This window comes from Stegostoma tigrinum, chromosome 8 (assembly GCF_030684315.1).
Source record: "Stegostoma tigrinum isolate sSteTig4 chromosome 8, sSteTig4.hap1, whole genome shotgun sequence".
NCBI lineage: Eukaryota > Metazoa > Chordata > Chondrichthyes > Orectolobiformes > Stegostomatidae > Stegostoma > Stegostoma tigrinum.
In genome coordinates, this window is record NC_081361.1 from 74,989,346 (window position 1) to 75,015,030 (window position 25,685).

Below are 25,685 nucleotides of genomic sequence, written 5' to 3' on the forward strand. Positions count from 1 at the left end.
TGCGTGATGCACTGGGCTGTCTTCACAGCTCTGTAATTTCTTGCAGTCTTGGGGTCAGCAGTTGCTGTGCCAAGCTGTGATGCATCTGGATAGGATGCTTTCTATAGTCCTTATGGACATGCCAAATTTCTTTAGCTTCCTGAGGAGGTAGAAGCATTGGTGTGCTAGCTTGACTGTGGTGGTTGATGTTAACCACAGTATTTATAAAGATAATCAAGTTCAGTTTCTGGTCAATGCTAACAACCAGACTGTTGACAGTGGGGAATTCAGTGACAATAATGTCATTGGATGTCAAGGGACAATGGTGGGATTCTCTCTTGTTGGTTATGGCAAGTGCCTTGCTGTTGTGTGGTGTGAATGTTACTTGCCTCTTTCATAGGATCCCTACAGTGTGGAAGCAGGCCCTTCGGCCCAACAAGTCCAGACTGACCCTCTGACATCCCATCCAGACCCATTCCCCTATAACCCACCTAATCTACACATCCCTGAACACTACGGGCAATTTAGCATAGCCAATCGACCTAGACTGCACATCTTTGGACTGCAGGAGGAAACCAGAATGCCTGGAGAAAACCCACGCAGACATACGGAGAATATGCAAACTCCACGCAGACATTTGCCTGAGGCTGGAATTGTAGCCAGGTCCCTGGTGCTGTGAGGCAGCAATGCTAACCACTGAGCAACCGTGCTGCTCTTGCCAGATGAACCTGGATACTCTCCAGATCTCGCTGCATTTGGATATGGATCGCTTCAGTATCTGAAGAGTTGCAAATGATGCTGAAAATTGTGCAATTATTGGTGAACATCCCCACTTCTTAACTTACGATGGAGCGAAGGTCATTGAAGCATTTGAAGATGGTTTGGCTTAGGACCCTGTCCGGAGGAATTCCTTCAGAGATTTCCTGGAGTTCCAACAACTACAACTATTCTCTCATGTGCCAGATAACTGCAACCAGCAGAGAGTTCTACCCTGATTCTCATTGATTGCAGTTTTGCTGGAGTTCCTTGGTGCCACACTCAGTCTGTGGTGGCTTTGATGTTAGTGACAGTTGTTCTTACCTCACCTCTAGAATTCTGCTCTTTTGTCCACGTTTGAACCTAGGCTGTAATGAGGTCAGGAACAGAGTGGCCATGGCAGAACCTAAACTGAGAGTCAGTGAACAGGTTATTGCTAGGTAGGTGCTGCTTGACACTGCTGTTAATGACAAGTTCCATCACTTTACTGATGATCAAGAATAATTAGTTGGGTTGGATTTGTCTTGCTTTTTGTGTACAAGACGTACCTAGGCAATTTTCCACATAGTCAGGTAGATGCCAATGTTGTAGCTACACTGGAAGAGCTTAGTTCGGAGCATGGCAGGTTTTGGAGCACAAGTGCTCAGTATTATTGCTGACCTTTCGGGCCTAGAACCTTTATCAGAAAAGGGTCAGATGAAGGGTCTAGGCCCAGAACGTCATGTTTTATGCTCCTAAGATGCTGCTTGGCCTGCTGTGTTCATCCAGCTCCACACTTTGTTATCTGCTACATCTTGAACTCAGTTTTCATTTGTCTCTTACTCTCCAGATTCGCTCAGTTGAAATATGATAGCATGCAAATTGAAATTGGCTGGTCCTGGAATAACACAGGACATAGCAACAGGAGAAGGTCTTTTGGTACTTCAAACCTACTTCCAAGTCCACTAAAATCATGACTGACCTAGTTTGGCCTGAGCTACACTTTCCTGTGCATACCCTGTATTCCATGACATTGGTGTGGTTCATGTGAATATAAATCAAATTTGCAAAGGGATATTGTCTTTGGAGACAGATGCATGATGGTGAGCTGCAACCCTGATCAATTAATCTTGCTTGTGGATCTCAATACTTGAGAAATTGTGTAACTTTATTTGGGTATTTGCTTCCTTTTTTCCCAACTGGCAATAGCTATTGTTAGTGTCTTTTAAATTCATTCCGGGGATGCAGGCATCGCTGTCTTGACCAGCATTTATTGCTCATACCTGGTTGTCCTTGTGAAGGTGATAAACCTTGTGAAGGTGAGCAAAATCCACACAGATGGTCACCCTAGGGTGGAATTGAGCACATGTCCCTGGCACTGTGAGGCAGTAGTGCTAATCACTGTGCCTCCCTTCACTTTTCTGCCCTTTCCCCAAACTCTCAATTCCTTGACTGATCAAGAATCTAACAATCTCAACCTTAAATATACACCAACATTCTGTGCCCACAGCTCTCTGTGACAAGGTTGGTGTGTTGCTTGGAGGAAACTTACAGGTGCCGGCGTCCCCATGTTTTTGTTGCCTTTGCCCTTCTAAGTGGTACAGGATGTAGGTTTGCAACATGCTGTTGAGGTGCTATTTCTGTGGTCATGTACAGGTTATTATTTTTCAGGTCTGAGAGCACAGTGTTCCTTTGTTTAATTAATGCTGATATGTGCCAGTGGTTATCGCAAACACTAACAACTGTGTCAATAATTTTTAGTGATCATTTTTAGAAAGGTTTGAAAAATGCCTGCAACAGTTTTAAGAAAGAAGAACAAACTAATTCATCTTACCAAGAATTCTAAGTGCATATGAAATGATGGAAATCAATAATACTTCCTTGTTACTATCATTTTAATGGATTTACATACTGCCAAACTAATTAGAAAGTCATGAATTGGCCCATTCTTCATTTCTTTGGGAGTATCTGCACTGTAACCTCATTTAGAAGATTTTGAATTACGTGGAATATACTGCACAGAAACAGTCCACTGTCTCAACTGACATGTGCCAAAGTATATGCCTCAACTGAGCTTCCTTCCACCTCTCTTCATTTAACCACTGTCAGTGTATTCTTCTATTCCTCTCTCGCTTATGTATTTATTTAGCTTTCCCTTGGGTGTATCAGTTCTACTGCACTTTAAGTTCCTCTTGCTGATTACGGCTTTCCCTACGTACTTTCATTTCTACTTTACAAATGTCAGAATCAGGAAAAATTGTTTCACATAAAAGGCTGTTTTTGTTTGCTGCCTTGTCAGACAGGACCCTTGATTCAATACGCCAAGTGATTTACTCTTTGTTTTTCCCTCTTTTTAGTTGGTGTCATTTACACCACCAAAAGTGTACTATGCTATGAATGAACTCATTTTCCCAGGACTTCTTGCAGACAAGTGTGTTACGCTTATGGAAAGCCTGTAAGTTAGCTCAAAGGATTGAATTTACTATATTGGCACCTGACATGAAATAATTATCTGCTTTTATTGTATTTTATAAGTAAAACTTTTTAAAATGCATTAACCAGAGTCAGAAAAGATTTATAAGTAATTTGGTCATTTCAGTCCCCAAAGTACACAGATAAAATGCCTTGGTCTGCCTGTGATTTATTTTTCATTTTATACATGGACTTTAATTTTTAACTCGTTCATCACTAACTCATAATTAATTCTCCCCATCCAATCCATCTGATTGTACCAAAAATATCACTGTTTAAATGTGTAAATTTCAACCAGGAGAATGTCCCACACCCACAAAACAATCCAATACTGTGCAATTCACTTATAGCTGGCAGAATTTCCTAGAAAATCAAATGAGCCTACCAGTTGCATGTGCAAGAACTAGACATTGGAAACATTTTATTTGGTCCCCTTGATAAGATGGTGGGATCAGTTGGACAGACATATGCTACATTTTGTGTTTTGCTGGGCCTTTAACTCTGGCCTCAGTCCTGTACTTGCTATCACCTCTCTGGGTGGAAAAATTACCTAATATTCCATGGGTGCAAAATTGGAATTTCTTTTCAGTGCCACTACTACCTATTCATCCAAATGGTATTTGAAAGATGCAAACATATACACAGGTGTGCACACACATGCGTATACACACAGACACACACAGACACACACACACACACACACACACTTCTGACTTCTATGGAGTATTGTTACATCCCTATGCTACGGAGGCAAATCTGAACTGTTTTCTATCAGCACTCACAAACCTTTGTGATACTGACTGAGTGGGATCTCTTAATCAAATCAATCAGACCCTTTTTCTTTGCTCACTTTCTCCTGGTGAACTTTCTGAATGCTCTATTCTTTCCCCTTCCTGTAAAGATCTCTAATCTACAAAGATTTCTGATCTGCTTTAATGTTTAACTCACTGTGACCATATGATTTTCTTGCTGTTTGAAAGCTTCCTGCTGTAATGTTTTCCTGTGCTTAATCAGTGCCGCATGAACTTTTCTCCTCAGTGATGCGATGCCTAGATGTGTGTTTGACTCTCTGACCGGGCTTCTCCCTGTTAACATTTACTTTCTCCTTAGATTTTTTTCATTACATCTATGGTCAGATTACTGGACTGGCCTGAACTTTCATCAATTGTCCGGCTGCTAGATTTGACTGCAGGTGCTATTTGCTGCTTGCTTCCATTTCTGTGGGTCTGGTCACTGTAGCTACCATTTTGTAAGATCAGGTCTCTACTCAGGGAGAGAACATTAATGAGCTTTCCTGCACACAGCTATATCCAAGGGACTGTAAAAGCAAACACCTTCAGAACCACGGAGACTCAGGGTCCAATTCAATGTGATTTGGTGTCACTGTGATGTCGCCATTTACATGGTCTGAAAGTGCAAAGACATTAGGGATGCAAAGGGGAAAGATAAGCTATTTTTGACAGTTAAAGGAGACGCATAGCAGGTTTTTAGCTCCACAGATTTTGCAGACAAAGCAGATGGACTGCAGCAGTTCAAGAAGGTAGCTCACCACCACCTTCTGAAGGGCAACTAGAGATGGGCTATAAATGCTGGCCCAGCCAGTGATGCCCACATCCCACAGAATGAATTGTAAAAATCCACGGGATGAATTCAGATAAGCAGACAAGGAGAGTAACTTCAAACGAAATACATGGGTGGGTGTATCTGTTCTATTGGCTGCTACATGATGGTGGAGGCATAAAATTCTCAGACTGTGTTCCTTTCAAATTTGAGACACAGGGGACACTAAAATCAAATTCAGAGTGCTGATGTTGTCAAAATGGAAGAGAAATCATAGAAACCTTGTCTCTCTCGAGTAAAATCAGTGTTCTTGTGCAATTGATGTATCAAACATAGAAACAGAGAATATAGGAGCAAGAGTAGGCCAATTGACCTTTTGAGTTTGACCTACCATTCAATATGATCAAGGCTGATTGTCTAACTAAGTATGCTGTTCCCACTTTCTCCCCATACCCTTCGATCCCTTTAGGCCTAAGAAATATATTTATCTCCTTCTTGAAAATGTTGAAAGTTTTGGCTTCAAGCACTCTCAATGGCTGAGATCCACAGGCTTACCTCTCTCCCTCGGTAAAGAAATTCTTCTTATTGCTGTCGTAAAAGGACTACCCCTTATCCTTAAACTGTGACCCCTGATACTGGACTCCATGTCACTGAGAACACCTTTCCTGCATCTATCCTGTCTAATCCTGTTTGGATTTTATGCGTTTCTCTAAGATCCCTGCTGTTTCTTCTAATCAGATAGCTTGATGACAGGAAAAGTTTTTATTCACCAGATATTCAGAGTTCAAATATCCCTGTGAACAAAAGCTGAGGAAAACATTCTATTACATTTGAGGACAAAAGACCATAAGAAATGAGAAAAGAGTAGACTGTTCAGCCCCTTAAGACTGCTCCACTATTCAATAGTATCATGGTTGATTCTTGACAGGCAAGGGTATCAAGGATTATGGAGAGAAGGCAGGAGTTTAAGAAACAGATCAGCCATGATTGAATGGTGGAGCCGATTCAGTGGGCTGAATGGCCTAATTCTGCTCCTTTGTATCTAATGATCTGATATTCCTCACGTCCAAGCATTTGGTCTCCTGCGCTAATAAAATTTCCTGTGTTATCTAAATCTGTCAAAACAAAAACAAGTTCTGTAGTATACTTCGGGTTTTCCTTCATTACAGCTAATTGAATATTAAATGTATAAGCAGAATAAGTTATGGTAAACTCATGCTTATCATAAGCATGGGGAGGCAATGGCCTAGTGGTATTATCGCTGGATTGTTAATCCAGAGGCCCAGTCAACATTCTTAGGACAAAGAGGGTGGCCATGGGTACCCGCATGGGCCCAAGCTACGCCTGCCTCTTTGTAGAGTACGTGGAACAATCCCTCTTCCAAAGCTACAATGGCCCTATTCCCCCATCCCTTCCGCCGTTACATTGATGACTGTTTCAGTGCTGCCTCATGTTCCAACGAGGAGTTCGAGCAGTTCATCCACTTCACTAACACCTTCCACCCCAACTTTAAGTTTACCTGGACCATCTCTGACACCTGTCTCTCCTTTCTGGACGTCTCTGTCTCCATCTCTGGCATCCACCTGGAAACCGATATCCATTTTAAGCCTACCGACTCCCACAACTAACTAGAGTATTCTTCCTCTCACCCAGCTTCCTGTAAAAATGCCATCCCCTATTCCCAATTCCTTTGCGTCTGCCGCATCTGCTCCCGAGATGAGGCATTCCACTCCCGAACATCCCAGATGTCCTCTTTTTTCAAAAACCACAACTTCCCCATCACAGTGATCAAAAATGCCCTTGACTGTGTCTCCTGCATTTCCCGCAACCATCCCTCACACCCCGTCCCCGCAATAATAACCATGAAAGAAAAATCCCCCTCGTCCTCACTTACCACCTGACCAACCTCCAAATCCAATGCATCATCCTCCAACATTTCCGCCGTCTGCAATCCGACCCCACTATTAAAGACATTTTTCCCTCACCACCCTTATGTGCTTTCTGGAGGGACCACTCTCTCCGGGACTCCCTTCTCCACTCCACACTCCACCCCAGCCCAACCACCCCCAGCACTTTTCCCTGCAACCGAAGCAAGAGCTACACCTGCCCCTATAACTCCCCACTCACTCCGATCCCAGGCCCTAGGAAGACTTTTCACATTAAACAGATGTTCACTGCACATCAAACAGATGTTCACCTGCACATCTGTCAATGTGACATACTGTACTGCTGTTCCCCTTGTGGCCTCCTCTACATTCGGGAAACCAAACGGAGGCTTGGGGACCGCTTTGTGGAACACCTATGCTCTGTTCGCAACAAACAACTACACCTCCCAGTCACGAACCATTTCAATTCTACCCACCCCCTCAACTCCTCAGACTACATGTCCATTCAGGGCCTCCTGCATTCCCACAATGACGCCACCCAAAAGAAGCAGGAACAGCATCTCATATTTTGCTTGGGAATCCTGCAGCCCAAGGGTATCAATGTGGACTTCACAAGCTTCAAAATCTCCCCTGTCTCGACCACATGCCAAAACCAGCCCAGCTAGTCCCCGGCTCCCTAACCATTCCTCCCACCTCAAGCCCCACCCCCATCCCCTAACCACTAACCTCATCCTGCACCCCCCCCCCCGACCTGTCCGTACTCCCTGGACTGACCTATCCCCCCTCTAACTCCCCACCTACATTCACCTTCACTAGCTCTATCTCCACCTCTTTGACCTGTCTGTCTCCTCTCACCCTATCTTCTCCTTTATCCATCTTCTATCCAGCTCCTCCTGTCTCCCTATTTATTTCAGAATCCCCTTCCCCTCCCCCATTTCTGAAGAAGGGTCCCGACCCGAAACGTCAAGCTTTCCTGCTCCTCTTATGCTGCTTGGCCTGTGGTGTTCATCCAGCTTCACACCGTGTTATTCTAGGGAACCCAGGTTTGAATCCGGCCATGGTAGATGGTGGAATTTGAATTCAACAAAATATCTAGAACTAAGAATCTAATGATGACCGTTGATTGTCAGGAAAAACTCATCTGGATTACTAATGCCCTTTAAGGAAGGAAACTGCCATCCTTACCTGGTCTGGCCTACATGTGCTTCTAGACTTACAGCAATGTGGTTGACTCTTAACTGCCCTCTGGGCAATTAGGGCAACAAATGTCCTCTAGCCAGGAACACCCCGATCCAATGAATGAATATAGAAAAAAAATACCCAAACCGACTGTCAGTGCAGTTATTTGTTTGTCACACATATTAGGAAATGCCTTTAGTTTACAGGATACCAGAAAAGTAAGTCAACAATTTAATGATTAGCTCCCAAAACGTGATAAATATGCAGAAGTACCATCTAACTAGAACAGGACATGAGTTATGCAGTCATCATAAAGCAGTAATTCATAATCATAGATCCATCTTTAGGCATGTTGTAAGTTGTCAGTTTCTTTGAAAAGTTTAGGATTCATGTTTTATTAAATACAAATTTTCTTAGCAGTGATAGCTTTCACTTTTAGAAGGATTGCAAAATGATAGTAATTAATTCCATTTAAACCTGCTTGAATTTTCTAGTAGAGGAGACGTCATTGATCCTAATTTGAAGTTTCAGATGACCATTTGCTCTATGCCTGAAGCAATGAAAAAGTTCTTGTATTACCTTCTGAAGCCTTTTGTAAGTTCAAACATTTGCTCATAAATGGATTGGGCTGAGGGGGAACAAATAAGGCATGAGAAATGCTAGTCTTGACAGTCAATGCATTGGGCTGTTTGATCAGTCTCTAATAAGACCACTGTTAAGATAAGCTTCTGATTAGAGGATGAAATGCTGTATTGTTAGGCTGAAAATACCTAATGGGTACTTCAAGGGCTGATCAAAATGAAAATAAGAAGAGATATGCACTTCAGTATGAAACAAAGCTTTAGTTTAATCTACTTGACATAGCGAATTTTAGAAGATTTGTAGCTCAGGTTGAGGTTCTGGATGTGAGTTTGCTCGCTGAGCTGGAAGGTTAGTTTTCAGACGTTTCGTCACCATTCTAGGTAACATCATCAGTGAGCCTCCGATGAGTGGTGTTATGTCCTGCTTTCTATTTATCTGGTTAGGTTTCCTTGGGTTGGTGATGTCATTTCCTGCGTTGGTGATGTCATTTCCAGTTCTTTTTCAGAAATGAAGAATGGTCTGGGCCCGAAACATCAGCCTTCCTGCTCCTCTGATGCTGCTTGGCCCACTGTGTCCATCCAGCTGTACACCTTGTTATGTCCGATTCTCCAGCATCTGCAGTTCCTACTATCTCTGAAATAATATACATATATGTCCCTTGGGGACTTTGGCAATGGTGGCACTTGGAACTCTCAGATTCCATGACTGGTCTTATGACTGTCTTATGTCTGATAATGAAAAGTCCAATGAGTGGGGCAAAGTTCCTGATGTTTATACAATTCTTAATTTAAGATTACATGCTGAATCTCTATTTTATAACTTTTCCAATCCTCAAAACAGGCTTAAAAACAAACCCTATGTGATAGCACAAAAGGACAGTTGTCAGTGTCAATTGTCACAGATAGTTCAGTGTCACGTGATTAAAGGCCGTTTTTGCATTAAGCCTGTTTTTTATTTACTTTTCTACATTTTTTCCATTGCTCGTTGTCTTGCCCAATTAACCGTTAACGGTTCAGTTAGAAATTTTTTTTAAGCCCAGCGCTACACACCACCTTTTGGTATTTTCAAAGCAGATGATCAACACTTTATGGAAATCCATACATATTGTTCAATACTGTAAGTTAGTTCAGAGACTGTGGACATTCAAGGAATTCACATCCAGATGGAAAAGATTTATAACTTCAATCAAACACAAAAGCTAGTGCCTCTCCCTTACAGATTGTGAACATTTCTTCCTTTGTTCATAGCCGGACTCAGCTGACTTAAATAGTTTTACATCCAATGTTGTACGTTTCAGAATCAGCAGACATAATACATTGTCATGACATTACTTTAGTTGTTTGGTTTTGCCCATGATTACTTTTTATTCAATTATTGGTCACGTTAGCTTGGCTTTCTCTGGCCAAGTCCTGCCTGTGGCTTTCCACTCTCAGAGGCCTATCTCTCAGGACCTGTACTACTGTGTTGAGCTAACTTTCAATTGTCCAAAATTTTGTGACTATGACCTGTAGCTTCACACAACTAATTCACTATCTGTCACCCTTTAATATAGCATGGATGAGTAAAATGGCTTCATGAATTCACTCAACACCAGGAGACCACATGCAACATGAAAGAGTTTATTGTGGATTGCTCTTTCAATTGGCTGAAGCTAATAAAGAGAACAACCTTTATTGGATTCACCTTGCAAACTTTACCTGCTTGTTATTAAAGAACAAGAACAAAGAAAATTACAGCACAGGAACAGGCCCTTTGGCCCTCCAAGCCTGCACCGACATATTGCCCATCACACCTAAAACCCCCTACCCTTCCGGAGACCGTATCCCTCTATTCCCATCCTATTCATGTATTTGTCAAGACGCCCTTTAAAAGTCATTGTAGTATCAGCTTGCACTACCTCCTCTGGCAGTCAGTTCCAGGCACCCACCATCCTCTGTGTACAAAACTTACCTCGTACATCAACTTTAAACCTCATTGCTTGCACCTTAAACCTATGGCCCCTGGTAACTGACTGTTCCACGTGAGAAAAGCTTCAGACTGTCCATGCCCTTCATAATCTTGTAGACCTCTGTCAGGTTGCCACTCAACCTCTGTTGTTCCAATGAGAACAACCCAGGTTACTCCAACCTCTCCTCATAGCTAATGCTCACCATACCAGTCAACATCCTGGCAAATCTGTTTTGTACCCTCTCCAAAACCACCACATCATTCTGGTAGTGTGGCAACCAGAATCAAACACAATATTCCAAATGCAGCCGAACAAAGGCTCTGTAAAACTGTAACATTACCTGCCAATTTTGAAACTCAACGACCCGGCCAATGAAGGCAAGCATGCCATATGCCTTATTGACTGTCTTTTCCATGGGCCTTGCCACTTTCGGTGACCTGTGTACCTGTACACCCAGATCCCTCTGCCTATCAGTACTCTTAAGGGTCCTGCCATTTACAGTATATTTTACATCTGGATTAGACCTTCCAGAATGCATTACCTCACATTTTTCTGGATTAAATTCCATCTGCAATCTCTCTGCCCAAGTCACTAACTGATCTATGTCCTGCTGTATCATTTGATGGTCCTTATCGTTATCCACAATTTATGTCATGGTAAACTTACTAATCAGACCAGTTACATTCTTCTCCAAATGATTCATATATATTATAAACAGGGAAGGTCCCAACACTGATTCCTGAGGAACTCCACTAGTCACAGCCCTTCATTCAGAAATACACCCTTCCACTGCTACCCTCTGTCTTCTATGCCTGAGCCAGTTTTTTTATCCATCTTGTAAGCTCACCTCTGACCACATGCAACTTTACTTTCTGTATAAGCCTGCCCTGAGGAACCTTGTCAAAGGCGTTACTGAAGTCCATGTAAACAATGTCCACTGCCCTCCCCTCATTGATCATCTTCATCACTTCCTCAAAAATCTGAACCAAGTTAATGAGACATGATTTCCCCTTCACAAAACCCATGTTGCCTCTCACTAATATGCCCATTGATGTCCAGGTGGGAGTGAATATTGTCTTGAAGAATCCTCTCCAATGATTTCCCTACCACTGATGTAAGGCTCACCGGCCTGTAATTAACTGGAATATTCTGGATGATGAAAAACTTGAGGTGTGTTTGATGGCAAAAAATTCTGCTATTATACTGTGGTTAGCACAGCACTCAATGTATCATTTTCCTCCTTTAATTCTTGGACTTCAACAGAATCCACACTTTGGGTAACATCCCTGGTTTGTTTGGGAAACTTACTTCCTCCAGAGAGACCTTCTTGGCACATAGTAAACGCGGGGATTCTGCTCCAAAACTGTGGGTTTCTGAACTCAGCCAACCAATTCACTAACACACTGCACCCATCACTTGAGGACCAGTCTGGGGAATATTTCCACAGCCACTATAGCCTTCTTCTTGAAAATTTTGTTCAGACCCTGCTAGCAGTGCAAACTGTATTGTTAGGCTGAAAGGACCTGATGGGTCCCAACTTTGACTGATTAAGAATGGCAGTGACCATATCAATATCTTTCCTGAAATGCTGATGATATTCATGATTGTGTCCTTTGATAATTCTTTTTTCCTAGACTCCCAGAATTGCTGCTAGTTTCAAAGCTATGACTGGAATAGGGTGAGTATTGAATTCAAAAAGGAATGAAAAGTTGTATGATTGTATATTTTAATAAAAATGTTGGTTATCTCTTTCATTGTTAGAGCTGATCATTCATAAATCATATTGCAGAAGAAGTTTGAGAAGGTAATGTTCTCTGAAGAACAAACTGTGTACAAGAAAAACTTACAAAATAGATCAATTTTCAAAACATTTAACAAGCATATTTTAAAAATGAATTTCAATTAAATGATTGGGCAAAAATTTGGCAAATGGAGTATAATTTCGGAAAATATGAAATTATCCCTTTGGCAGGAAGAATAAAATTATAAAAATAACATTATCTAAATGATGGAACATTACAGAAGTCTAAAGTGCAGATGGATATAGGTGCCCCAGTTCAGTATGCAGGAACAGCAAGTAATTAGGAAAGCTAAGAAAATTTAATTATTTATTGTCACAAGAATTGATTACAAAAGCGTGGGGGTTACACTTTAGTTATATAGCACACTGCAAAAACCACATTTGGAGTACTCAATACAGTATTGATCACTTTATTTATGGAAGAATGTTAATGCTTTGGAACCAGTTTTACCTGGAATTAGTAGATTTTCTTCTGAGCAAATGTTGCACAGGCTAGTCCAATATCTGGTGTTTAGAAGATTATGAAGGGACTTAATAGTAACATGTGAAATCTTGAGAAGTGAGGAGAGGATGCTTCCTCCTATGTGAGATTCTAGAGTTAGAGATCACTGTTTTAAAACTCAGGGCTAAAACTGAACGATGTGACTTTTTATCTTAAAGGGCTGTGAGTCTTTGGTACTATCTGCCTGAAAAGGTTGTGTAAACAGAGTTCTTGAATATTTTAAGGCAGAGGTAAATGGGTTCTTTCTGTGCAAGGGGCAAAATGGTTATCAGAAATAGGTGGAATGGCAAAATTGAGGTTACAAACAGAGTCAGCCACAATCTTATTGAATGGTGGAGCAGGCTTGAGTGGGTGAACGGTCTACTCCTGTTCCTCGTTTGTACATTTGTAAAATATTTCATCATAGATTAAAGATATAAAATATTATTTGAAAGAGCAGTGTTTTGAACGCAGACACTATCTTGGGTAAGCCCCCCTGTACCAGCATGACAACACGCCAAAAGATTCAGCACTCCTTCAATTCTGACCATTTGTGCATCAAACCTCTTCCTACTCCCCACCATTAGTGTTCATTTCTTCAATTGCATAAGCCATCACAGCAACTGCTTTCCTCTCACAATACAGTCAACATCTGTGAATAGTGAAAGCAGGGTCAATAATTAATGATCTTACAATAATAAGCACTGGTGGCTGTGGGTAATATTTCTCTAGTCGTTGGACTGGGCAATCCATTCGTTCTTTGTGCTGCGGCATCAAGAGTCATAACATTAATATTTACCACAGAGAAAAATAAATTCAATGAAAATTTCTCAGGATGATGCATTGGAAATTAAAGATGCAGTGGGCATTTCTTTTGATCTAAATAGAGCAGTTTGGTTTTTAAAAATTCATCATCCAACAGTCTGCTGATCCAACATGACATTGATGGAGGGAGTGATGGGATTAACTTGCAAAACTGCACCATTCAGAAAATTTGGCAGAAGGTTGGGGAAAGTTGAACCTCTGGACCTTAACTGCACTCTTTGACACTGCCTCCTGCCTGAACCCTGTGGAAGTGATGCAAACCTCTGCAAATTGGAGCAGAAAGATTGAGGTGGTGTGGAAGGGGAGGTGAGAAGATTTGCCACTATGGTAGGCCACCAAAAGAATCAGCAAGAGTTATCAAGATAATAAAATGTGAGGCTGGGTGAACACAGCAGGCCCAGCAGCATCTCAGGAGCACAAAAGCTGACGTTTCGGGCCTAGACCCTTCATCAGAGAGCTTATCATCCTTCTGGGTGTCAGAGGGGCTGAACATGCCCAATGAATCCCTGCAAATGCAAAAGAAGCAAAGCATAACCATGCCTGGGCCTCTAAAGGCTAATAAATTACCAACTTCTGTAGGTAGGTTTGAGATGACATGTCTATCTGATGCCACTATAGGGTGACTTTTCCAATTTAATAAAACTCCTGATCTCTGAAGTCTTAATGGTCTGAATTAGTTGAAATTTAGATGGGAACATCTCTGTAATAAGGCTAGACGATAGCCCCACTTATCCTGTGTCCCCAGCAACTGAATCCACCCATCTCCAACGGCACTGCCATAGGAGGAGGCTTAAAATCAGCACATTGTATTTTGATTTAAAAAAACTGTTTCTATTATATTTTTAATGTTCTTATTCTTATATTTTCACAGGTCGGTTACGGAACTGTGGAAGCTCCACCTTGCTGTGATGGTAAGACCAAATATTGCTGTCAGCACCAGTCAGTTGCATTTGTTTCTTAAATAAACCACAATATTATTTTAAGGTAATAATATTAAGTACTTTTCAGATTTATTTTAAGCAACTTGAATCTAATTCAACTTGTATTAAAATGCATTTGCAGATGTGTGTGTTACTGGTGTGGCCAACATTTATTGCCCATTCCTAATTGCTCTTGAGAAGGTGGTGGTGAGCTTCTTTCTTGAATCATTGCAGTCCATGTGATGTAAGGACACCCACAGAGTTATTATAAAGGCCATTCCAGGATCTTAACTCCATGACAGTGAAGGAGTAGCAATGTAGTTCCCAAGTTATGATGGTGTTTGGCTGGAATGGGAACATGTAGGTGTTGGTGCTGTGACTGTTTAGATGTTAGAAGTTGTGGGTTTCAAAGGTGCTATCTAAGGAACCTTGGTGAGTTGCTGCAGTGCAGATTGCAGATGCTAATGTGCATTGGTGGTGGAGATGTTGAATATGGAAGGAATTACACAAGGTACCAATGAATTGGGCTACATTGTCTTGGAATATTGGTGAACTTCTTGAGGGATGCACTCAATCCAAGCAAGTGCAAAGTATTTCATCACAATCCTTATTTGTGGCTTTTCCATGGCTGGCATCTTGGAGGAGTCAGGAGGTTACTGCAGAAGAATTCCTAGCCTCTGACCTGCTTTGTAGCCAGATTATTTATATAGCCAGTCCAGTTAAGCTTTCTGGTCAAGAATAACCTCTCCCCAGGATGTTGATAGGAGGGGATTCAACACTGTTAATGTCATTGAATGTCAAGTGATGATGGTTAGATTCTCTCTTGTTAGCGATGGTCATTATATGATACGAATGTTGTTTGCTACTTGTCAGCCCATGCCTGCATATTGTCCAGATCTTGCTGCATATGGATATGCATTGCTTCAGTTGTTCTGTGCTGTACTTAACTTAGTAAATATCTCATTTTTGGCATGTCTGGTGCTGTTCCTGGTCTCCCTTCTACACTCTTTATTGAACCAGGGTTGATTCCTTGGCTTGATGGTAATGATAGAATGGGGATATGCTGCGCATGAGACTGCAGATTGTCGTTGAATACAGTTCTGCTGTTAATAGTCCATTGCTCAAGGATTGAGTTTCTAGATCTGTTTAAAATCTTGTTGATTTCTTCGCAGCAATGCTGTCGAAGACCCTGTCTAGCAACAATGTTGTTTAGGACTTTATGAGGGACTGTTGGTAATGGGCTTTGAGGTCTCCATGCAGAGAACATGAAGAGGTACAAATTTATCAGCTGATGGGGACGGTGATAGTGGTTATCAGCAGCTGGTTTCTTTGCCCGTGTTTGACCTGGTGTTCAGAGACTTCCCTGGCTCCTAAGTCAATGTTGAGGACTCTTTCCGAACTGCATATCATTGTGCCAACCCCCTCTTCTGTTAGCTTTGTCGTTTTAGTGGAGCAGGATGTGCACAGAGGTGATAATGATGGTGTCTGGGACTTTGTGTGTAAGGCATGATACTGTAAAAATGACTCCATCAACTAATAATAAACATATTTCTATCTCTCAGATTATTTTTGAGGGAAGTGAGTTTTCCTTGTTCTCAAGATCGCATCCTTGCTGAACAATTCCTGATGTTAAGTGACTTCTGATGTTTAAAAGAAAGAATTGAGATTGAAATTATAGAGTAAGGAATCAGCCTGTTTAAATGAGTGTCCCCATATTCTGTGAGTATGCCCCTGGTTCAAGATTCCCCTCTAGTGGAAACATCCTGGCAACCATCAACCCTGTAAAGCCACTTCAGAATCCTGAAGTTCACAATTTCAAGGCAGCTCTGTTCTCAAATTGTTATGTCCAACTTCTTGGGCAGTTAACTTCAGAATAAACTGGAACCATTAATGAGGTCGCATTCTTGTATTTTGTGTAGGCCTACCGTGATGAGTATTTGAATGCATGGAGAAAACATAACATTGAAGTCCTCCTCTGTCCATCGATAGGTCCTGCTTTTAAAATTGGGTGTGCTGGAAAACTGTCAGGTAGGCAACAACTTGGGATTATCTGCTTCACAAGCAAGTGCATGGTTGTACCAGAGAAAGAACAATAGTTTCACACGATCCATTGAATTAACTCAAAGGTAATTCAGATAGACCACACAACTGAGCAATAGATAGTCATATTTTTGTTTTTTCTTTCATAGTATGTGGCATTACAGGCAAGGCCAATCCTTTTTGCCTGAAGTTATTGCTCTTGAACTGACTGTCTTGCTAGGCTATTTCAGAGGCCAATTAATAGTCCAACCACATTGCTTTGTGTCTGGAGTCACATATAGATCAGGCCAGGTAAAACCAGCAGATTCCCTTCCCTAGAGGACAGCAGTGGACCAGCTGGGTTTTTACAACAATCAATTGTATTTGCCATGGTCACCATTATTTAGTCTAGCCTCATATATTCCAGAATATTATTACCATGAAACCTTATCCTTCAGGGATGTAGCCTGAGTTTCTGGATTATTAGTTAGCGTGACATTATCACTGTTGCCACCGTATTCCCATATATATGTCATAGGGGCATTTAAGATATCGGCATAATTCTGAATTGGCATTTTGTTTGCCACCTCAACTGCATGAACTGACAGAAAAGGAAGATCAGTTAGGCTTTTCATTATGGTGTGGAGAATTCACAATTATAATATCACGTGTTTATGTCATAGTCAGGTAGGATCCTATGGATCATCCCCCCGGACCTTCCGCTGACTGAGGACGAACGGTCAGTCCTAAGCTAGGGGCTCACCTTTGTCCCCCTACAACCACACATCAATGAATACCAGTCACGGTTGGATATAGAACAGTTTTTCCGCCGCCTTCGCCTCCACGCTTACTTCTTCAACCGGGAACCTAACCCTCCCTCCACTGACCCCTTTGCCCGCTTCCAACACAAGTCCTCCTCCTGGACACCATGCCCAGGCCTCCTACCTTCTCCCGACCTCTTCGTCTCCAACTGCCGTCGAGACATTAATCGCCTCAACCTCTCCACCCCTCTCACCCACTCCAACCTCTCCCCCGCAGAACGGGCAGCCCTCCGCTCCCTCCGCTCCAACCCCAACCTCACCATCAAACCCGCAGACAAGGGTGGCGCAGTGGTAGTATGGCGCACTGACCTCTACATCGCCGAGGCCAAACACCAACTCTCCGACACCACCTCCTACCGCCCCCTCGATCATGATCCCACCCCCGAGCACCAAACCATCATCTCCAACACCATTCATGACCTCATCACCTCAGGAGACCTCCCACCCACAGCCTCCAACCTCATTGTTCCCCAACCCAGCACGGCCCGTTTCTATCTCCTTCCTAAAATCCACAAACCTGCCTGCCCTGGTCGATCCATTGTCTCAGCCTGTTCCTGCCCCACTGAACTCATCTCCACCTATCTGGACTCCATTTTCTCCCCTTTGGTTCAGGAACTCCCTACCTACGTCCGTGACACCACCCATGCCCTCCACCTCCTCCAGGACTTCCAATTCCCTGGCCCCCAACACCTCATTTTCACTATGGACGTCCAGTCCCTATACACCTGTATTCCGCATGCAGATGGCCTCTAGGCCCTCCGCTTCTTCCTGTCCCGCAGGCCCGACCAGTCCCCCTCCACCAACACCCTCATCCACCTAGCCGAACTCGTCCTCACCCTCAACAACTTCTCCTTCGATTCCTCCCACTTCCTACAGACAAAGGGGGTGGCCATGGGCACCCGCATGGGCCCCAGATATGCCTGCCTCTTTGTAGGTTACGTGGAACAGGCCCTCTTCCGCACCCACACAGGCCCCAAACCCCAGCTCTTCCTCCATTAGATTGATGACGGTATCGGCGCCGCCTCTTGCTCCCCAGAGGAGCTCGAACAGTTCATCCACTTCACCAACACCTTCCACCCCAACTTTCAGTTCACCCGGGCCATCTCCAGCACATCCCTCACCTTCCTGGACCTCTCAGTCTCCATCTCGGGCAACCAGCTTGTAACTGATGTCCATTTCAAGCCCACCGAATCCCACAGCTACCTAGAATACACCTCCTCCCACCTGCCCTCCTGCAAAAATTCCATCCCCATTCCCAATTCCTCCGCCTCCACCGCATCTGCTCCCACGATGAGGCATTCCACTCCCGCACATCCCAGATGTCCAAGTTCTTCAAGGACTGCAACTTTCCCCCCACAGTGGTCGAGAATGCCCTTGACTGCATCTCCCGCATTTCCCGCAACACATCCCTCACACCCCGCCCCCGCCACAACCGCCCAAAGAGGATCCCCCTCGTTCTCACACACCACCCCACCAACCTGCAGGTACAATGCATCATCCTCCGACACTTCCGCCATCTACAATCCGACCCCACCACCCAAGATATTTTTCCATCCCCACCCCTGTCTGCTTTCCGGAGAGACCACTCTCTCCGTGACTCCCTTGTTCGCTCCACACTGCCCTCCAACCCCACCACACCTGGCACCTTCCCCTGCAACCGCAGGAAATGCTACACCTGCCCCCACACCTCCTCCCTCTCCCCTATCCCAGGCCCCAAGATGCATTCCACATTAAGCAGAAGTTCACCTGCACATCTGCCAATGTGGTATACTGCATCCATTGTACCCGGTGTGGCTGCCTCTACATTGGAGAAACCAAGCAGAGGCTTGGGGACCGCTTTGCAGAACACCTCCGCTCGGTTCGCAATATACAACTGCACCTCCCAGTCGCAAACCATTTCCACTCCCCCTCCCATTCTTTAGATGACATGTCCATCATGGGCCTCCTGCAGTGCCACAATGATGCCACCCGAAGAATGCAGGAACAGCAACTCATATTCCGCTTGTGAACCCTGCAGCCCAATGGTATCAATGTGGACTTCACCAGTTTCAAAATCTCCCCTTCCCCCACCGCATCCCAAAACCAGCCCAGTTCGTCCCCTCCCTCCACTGCACCACACAACCAGCCCAGATCTTCCCCTCCACCCACTGCATTGCAAAACCAGTCCAACCTGTCTCTGCTTCCCTAACCTGTTCTTCCTCTCACTCATCCCTTCCTCCCACCCCAAGCCGCACCTCCATCTCCTACCTACTAACCTCATCCCACCTCCTTGACCTGTCCGTCTTCTCTGGAGTGACCTATCCCCTCCCCACCTATACTCTCCTCTCCACCTATCTTCTTTTCTCTCCATCTTCGGTCCGCCTCCCCCTCTCTCCCTATTTATTCCAGAACCTTCACCCCATCCCCATCTCTGATGAAGGGTCTAGGCCTGAAACGTCAGCTTTTGTGCTCCTGAGGTGCTGCTGGGCCTGCTGTGTTCATCCAGCCTCACATTTTATTGCCTAGGATCCTATGGAGCTGAATGTCATCCAAGGGTCCACGGTGATTTCTGTTTCAGTTCAGGCAACCCTTCTCAAGCCATGTCTTGAACATTTTTATTCTGTATCTTCCTCTTTTGCAGACTAACTAACTCTTTCAAATCAATTGCTAAATGTTTCATGCAAATGGTTTTCCTTGGGTATCTGGCAAACCTGTATTGCCAGTAAGGACAGACAGTCCTCAGGAATGTACCAATACCACCTTTGGGAGCCTCTCTGATGAAGGGTCTAGGCCCGAAACGTCAGCTTTTGTGCTCCTGAGATGCTGCTTGGCCTGCTGTGTTCATCCAGCCTCACATTTTATTATCTTAAGAACATGATCTGGGTCTCTGGATTAACAATCCAGTGATAATACCACTCAGCCATTGTCTCTCTCATGACCCTTACACTCTCTGTACATTTTCACACTGCTTTTCTGATATCCAGTATTGAATTAACAGAGGTTTCCTCCAGCAAAATATTATCTAAATGAAAGCCCTTTCTTTTCAAATTATGCCACAAATTTCATTCCTTATCCAGTGACTCCATCCTCTTGGTAACTGTTTAAGATTGTATCAGACCTTAGTATTTGATTCAGAGATGAACTATGGATCTGGATGATCACTAATTCCATCTATTCAACTTCTATAATATTGCCAAACACTGTCATTGCCTCAGTTCAACTCTTCCTGGAAGTATCATTGTGCCTCAGTTACCTTGAGACATGGAAAGTCCAACACACTGCTGGTTGGCCTCTCACCTGAAACTTCACTTCCCAAATCTTAACTCACGCCATGTTCTCTTCACCCATAAGCCATGTCCATGCTGACCTGCAATGACTCCAGCAAAAGTTTGATTTTAAAATACTCATTTTTTATTTCAAACCCCTCTCTGGACTTGCCGCTCCCTAAGTCCGAAACCCCTCTTTTGCATCCCTGAAAGCTTGGTTCTCTTTCATTCCTGATTTTAATCACTCCATCATTCCCTAAGCTCCAAGCTTTGGAACTGTTTCCGAAAACATCTCAAACCCTTTACCCCTATTTATTCCTTTTAGACACTTCTTAAACCAGATCACTTTTATCAAGCTTTTGGCCACATGCCCTAGCATCCCCATACATGGTTCGGAATCAAATTTTGTTTATAGAGCTACTGAGAAGTACTTTGAAATGTTTAACTAAGTTAGAAGTGCCATGTGAATACAAATTATTGTTGGACTATACCTTCATAGAAGTTTTATGTTTAATGATGGCAGAATAAGTCAGATAATGTTTGCAGAGCCAAGTGGACAATGTTAAATAACAGAGTACACCCTGAGCAGTCTGGATCCAAGATATAAATGGACAAATAGTGACTTTTGTATGTAAAATACAGTTACATAACCATTCGGATGGACAATCTACATACCGCTAGCCTTTGTACATGTCACACTAATTAACTTTCTGATTAGCTATTGCTAAGTGGCATGTAATGTCCTGATTAGCCAGAAGGTACAAACCCTGATTTTAGGAATTTGTCCCTGAGAGTTATCCCAGTCATTGTTCTGGAGTTCACTGAAGATTTATTTATGAATATCAATAGCGTCTCCTGAGTTGCAAGCCGAAGCCATATGCAAACTCCCCCATGTCATCTTTGAGAGTCCTATATGCTCAATTACACCTTATCTCAACAAACACAGCCTCAGAGTCTTCTTTTCCTTTATTACCAGTCAGTTTGTCAAAGAAGAAAATGTCATTCTATGTGTCTTCCATTCCCTGCTCTGGGCATCTGTAGTTATGAAGGTATGCAGTGTCTCAGTAATTTTCCAAACTATAGTAATTCTGCTTTAATCCCTTGCATGCTTATTGTCCTTGTCTTTTATTTTACATTATTTTACCCTTCATGCTTTATCATATCAATTCTTACCCTTGTTTAGAATCATGTTCTGTGATACATGTCCAATTTTTTTAAACTGCAAGTCAGTGGGTTAGCTTTCAAATATTATGCAAAATCATATCATAGAACACCATATTCTTTATTATACAGAGAGGTTATAAGAAAGACAACAATATAAAATTACAAAGTTTAAAAATATTCTTCCCCACAGCTGCATCTAGCTACACAATTATTTTCAATTTATTAAATTTTCCTGCGGGGGTTGTGCCAGTTACCAAGGTAACAGAAGAGGATGAGGAAGAGCTGCAACTTTATAGTGGCTATACAAATGATTTCTGGGACAAAACTTTCAAAAAGGTCAGTGTGAAATAAGTAGAGCAGTGTTATGTTGCTTTGTAGTACAATTTCTGTTCGTTCTGTATTTGTGGGATTATTTAATATCAGGTTTATTCATAAACAACAGCCCAGCTTTTTGATGCTCAAAGTCTCAGCATATTGCCTAGAAATTCCAAGGCTGCAATTGCATTGTTGGAAACTTAATGGGGAGGGACTTTTATGATCTGGCATTACACAATGACATTGACCTACCAGTTGTGGTACATGGGTCTTGAAGGATCTGAAAGGGTTAGTAATTAATTAAGTGTATGGGCACTACCAACGTGACGATATCATGAGGTCTCGGTGGAAGGATGATGTAGGGTCTTTGGGGAGACAGATCCAAGGCTAGGTCCTCTCAACAGTGGAACAAAGTGGTTACCAGCATGTTAGATTTGAAGCCCAGTCTTATGCATGAACATATGAACTAGAAGCAGGATAATGCCATTCAGACCTTGAGCCTGCTTGTTATAGCTTATCTGATTACACACATTCTCACCTATTCCTAATAACCTCTTAGACCCTTTCTTAACGAGGAAAAATCTACCTCTACTTTAAAAGTTTTCAAAGACTGCTTCCAATTCTTGTTCAGGAAGAGAATTCCAAATAATTTTCAGTTCATCTCTGTTTTAATTTAGCTACCTCTTTTTGAACAATGACGTCTAGTTTTAATTTCTTCCATAAGAGGAAACATTCTCTCTACATTTACCCTGTTAAAACCCCTTAGGACCTCTTATCTTCTTTTTAACAAAGTTGCTTCTTACTCTTTAAAACTCCAGATGACACAAAGCTAGTCTGTCCAGCCTGCTCATTCCAGGTGTTTGAGTGGTAAACCTTTTCTGAGCTGCTTCCAATGCATTTACATCATTCCTCAAATAGGGTGAGCAATAATGTACTGTGTATTTTACAGGTAATCTCACCAGAGGTGCTCCCGTATAATTGAAGCATTATCTCCCTAATTTTGTTTTCAATCTTCCTCACAATAAGCAAAAAAATTCTGTTAGTTTTCCTGATTACTTGCTGTACCTGCATACTAGCCTTTAGTGATTCATGCGCCAGGTGCACGGATCCCCTTGCAGCTCAGAGCTCTGTGATCCATCACAGTTTAGATAATATGCTCCTTTTTTATTCTTCCTGCCAAAATTGACTATTCACAATTTTCCACATTATTTTCCATTTAGAGGATCTGTGCCCACTTACTTAACCTACGAATATTGTCTTATTGCAGTGTCTTCATGTCCTCTTCACAACTTACTTTCCTGCCTATCTTTGTGTAATCAGTAACTTGGCATCCATATCTTCCACCCTTCATCCAAGCCATTCCTATAAATTGTAAACAGTGATCCATGTGGTACACCTGGCATTCCATCTTGTCAACCAGATAAAAAACCTACTTATCCTCCTCACTGCTTCCTGTCTGCCAACCCTACCTTCTACTCATGTCAATATGCTTCTCCCCACTCTGTGAGCATTTAGTTTCCACAATAACTTTGGATATAGCAATTCTGGAAATCTGTATACATCCAGCAGTTCTCCTTTATCCACAACACATGGCATTTCCTCAATGATTGGTCAAACATGATTTCCCTTTCATAAAACTATATTGATGCTGCCTGAATAACATGAACTTAAGTGTGTGTTCTTATAAATACAAAATAGCTCCTAATATTTTCTATATTATACATATTGCCCTGTACTTCCCTGCTTTCTGTCTCCTTTTTCTTTGAATAAATGAGTTACATTAGCTGTCTTCCAATCTAATGGTATTCTTCCAGCTGTAGGGGTTGTTGGAAAATTAAAACTATGGATGACCTCCCCCTACTTGAAGTCTTATGATCATTTGTATGAAACCATGTAAAATCACATGAAGAAGGTAAAAAATGCAACATTTTGATGATAAGCATATTGACTTCTTGTAGTATCTAATGAACCAACTTTGCTGTCACAGTTGTCATGAAAGTGGCATGTGTTAACTTAAATTAAATCTATATATGAGTGGAGAAATTTAATTCCCACCTCAGAATTCTAACACTGATACTTTTGGTTTACTTGTGTTTCAGGCTGTGACAGGAAGTGTTGGGCTTCCTTTATCTGTGCAGTGCGTGGCATTACCCTGGCATGATGAACTGTGTCTTTGTTTCATGAGGGAGGTGGAAAGACTTGTCAAAAAGAGAAAAGGAACCTCGGTGCCACCAGAAAAGAGTCACCAAAGTATTCATGCATGATATACAAACCAAAGGACAATTTTTAAAAAATAGTCCTACAATGCAAATGATCTCAATTCACAATTACAATTATAATTACACAGCAGTTCTGCATTTATGACTATTTCATAAATGATGGTGAGGTAATTATCACTCATCAGTGATCCCTTGATAATAATGAAGCGCTCAACATTTAAACAAATTATTCTCAAAAGCTGAATACAAATAAACAGAATAAAAAATAGATTTTCAAGTTGATTGCTAGGCATTGTAATTTTTCTTCTTCAAAATGTTAGGGATAGGTCTATTAAATAAGTCAGGAGGATGACAGGCAGTTTTAGTTGCTGCATTCACACCAACGTGCAAGGTAGGTTTTAAAATAAAACTTTCTAAGGTTACTATCTTATGAAACAAAGAACTTACGTCTCATATCTTATGAAACAAAGAACTTACGTTTATACAAAGATAGTAGGAACTGCCAATGCTGGAGAATCTGAGATAACAAGGCGTGAAGCTGGATGAACACAGCAGGCCAAGGAGCATCAGAGGAGCAGGAAAGCTTGACATTTTGGATCGGGACCCTTCATTTATGTCAGGGTATCACAAAATGCTTTACAGCAAATAAATAACTTTTTGACATTGTAATGCAGGAACTGTAACAGACAATTTTAGTAGGAAGTCTCACAAACAGCAAAGAGATGTTCATTAACGGGTAACCACTCACAGGATACAAAAGAAAACCTCACTATTCTTATAGTAATTGATAGGGATGGTAGAGGCTCCAATTTCTTTCTGTTACGTGGTTGATCAAAGAACAAGAACAAAGAACAAAGAAAATTACAGCATAGGAACAGGCCCTTCAGCCGTCCAAGGCTGTAGGGGATTTTGTACATTGGGCATTGGTCCTGTCCATGGTAGGGAGTGGGTCTTTAGTTCGGGTGAGCAGTTGTCGTCGGGTTGACATTGGCCAGTGTGCCACTCTGATGCCCAGCGGTCATAGGAGTCTTGTGGTGAGTTTCATTGTGTTCCTGATGTAGGGTAGTGTGATGAGTATGTCGGGGCATGTAGAGGGAGCCTCTTTTCAGTAAGGACCAACATCCATGATAAATTCAATATTGCATCCAGTTTGCCTGAGAAACAGAGTGCTTAATGACTAAGACTTCACATCCAACCAGGCTCATGGTCTAAAGGGCAGGGGTATTCTGAGACATGGACAACTGCAGTAGACAGCTTAAAGCTCTTGCAAAAAATTATCTCTAGCAGGGTGGGTTCTCCAATATCAGTATCCTCCCTCAGGCCAGCACCCCCAGCATTAAAACAATGGTTATGACCAATCAGCTGCCCTGGCAAGACTACGTCATCCATATATCTGACTTTGGAAGACTTCCAAAGTAAGGTCACCACTTGAGCTTCAGCAGAACCAGGTGTTAATCTCCAAAAATATAACATCGCTGCCAACTCATGGGAATCTCAAATCTCAGACTGCTCAAACTGGAAACACCTATCAGCT

General features: G+C 42.4%; 1 protein-coding gene across 1 annotated transcript in view; it reads left to right on the forward strand.

Annotated features, from left to right (window-relative positions):
* Positions 1 to 24,462, forward strand: part of LOC125456333 (vitamin D3 hydroxylase-associated protein) — a 57,676-nt gene extending 33,214 nt beyond the window's left edge. Inside the window, exons 9-15 of the mRNA XM_048539367.2 lie at positions 3,072 to 3,169; positions 8,306 to 8,405; positions 11,976 to 12,019; positions 14,320 to 14,359; positions 16,288 to 16,396; positions 21,808 to 21,953; positions 24,032 to 24,462. Coding sequence (XP_048395324.2) covers positions 3,072 to 3,169; positions 8,306 to 8,405; positions 11,976 to 12,019; positions 14,320 to 14,359; positions 16,288 to 16,396; positions 21,808 to 21,953; positions 24,032 to 24,196 — 702 coding nt within the window. The 3' untranslated portion in view covers positions 24,197 to 24,462. The remainder of the gene's footprint in view (positions 1 to 3,071; positions 3,170 to 8,305; positions 8,406 to 11,975; positions 12,020 to 14,319; positions 14,360 to 16,287; positions 16,397 to 21,807; positions 21,954 to 24,031) is intronic.
* Positions 24,463 to 25,685: the final 1,223 nt, after the last annotated feature.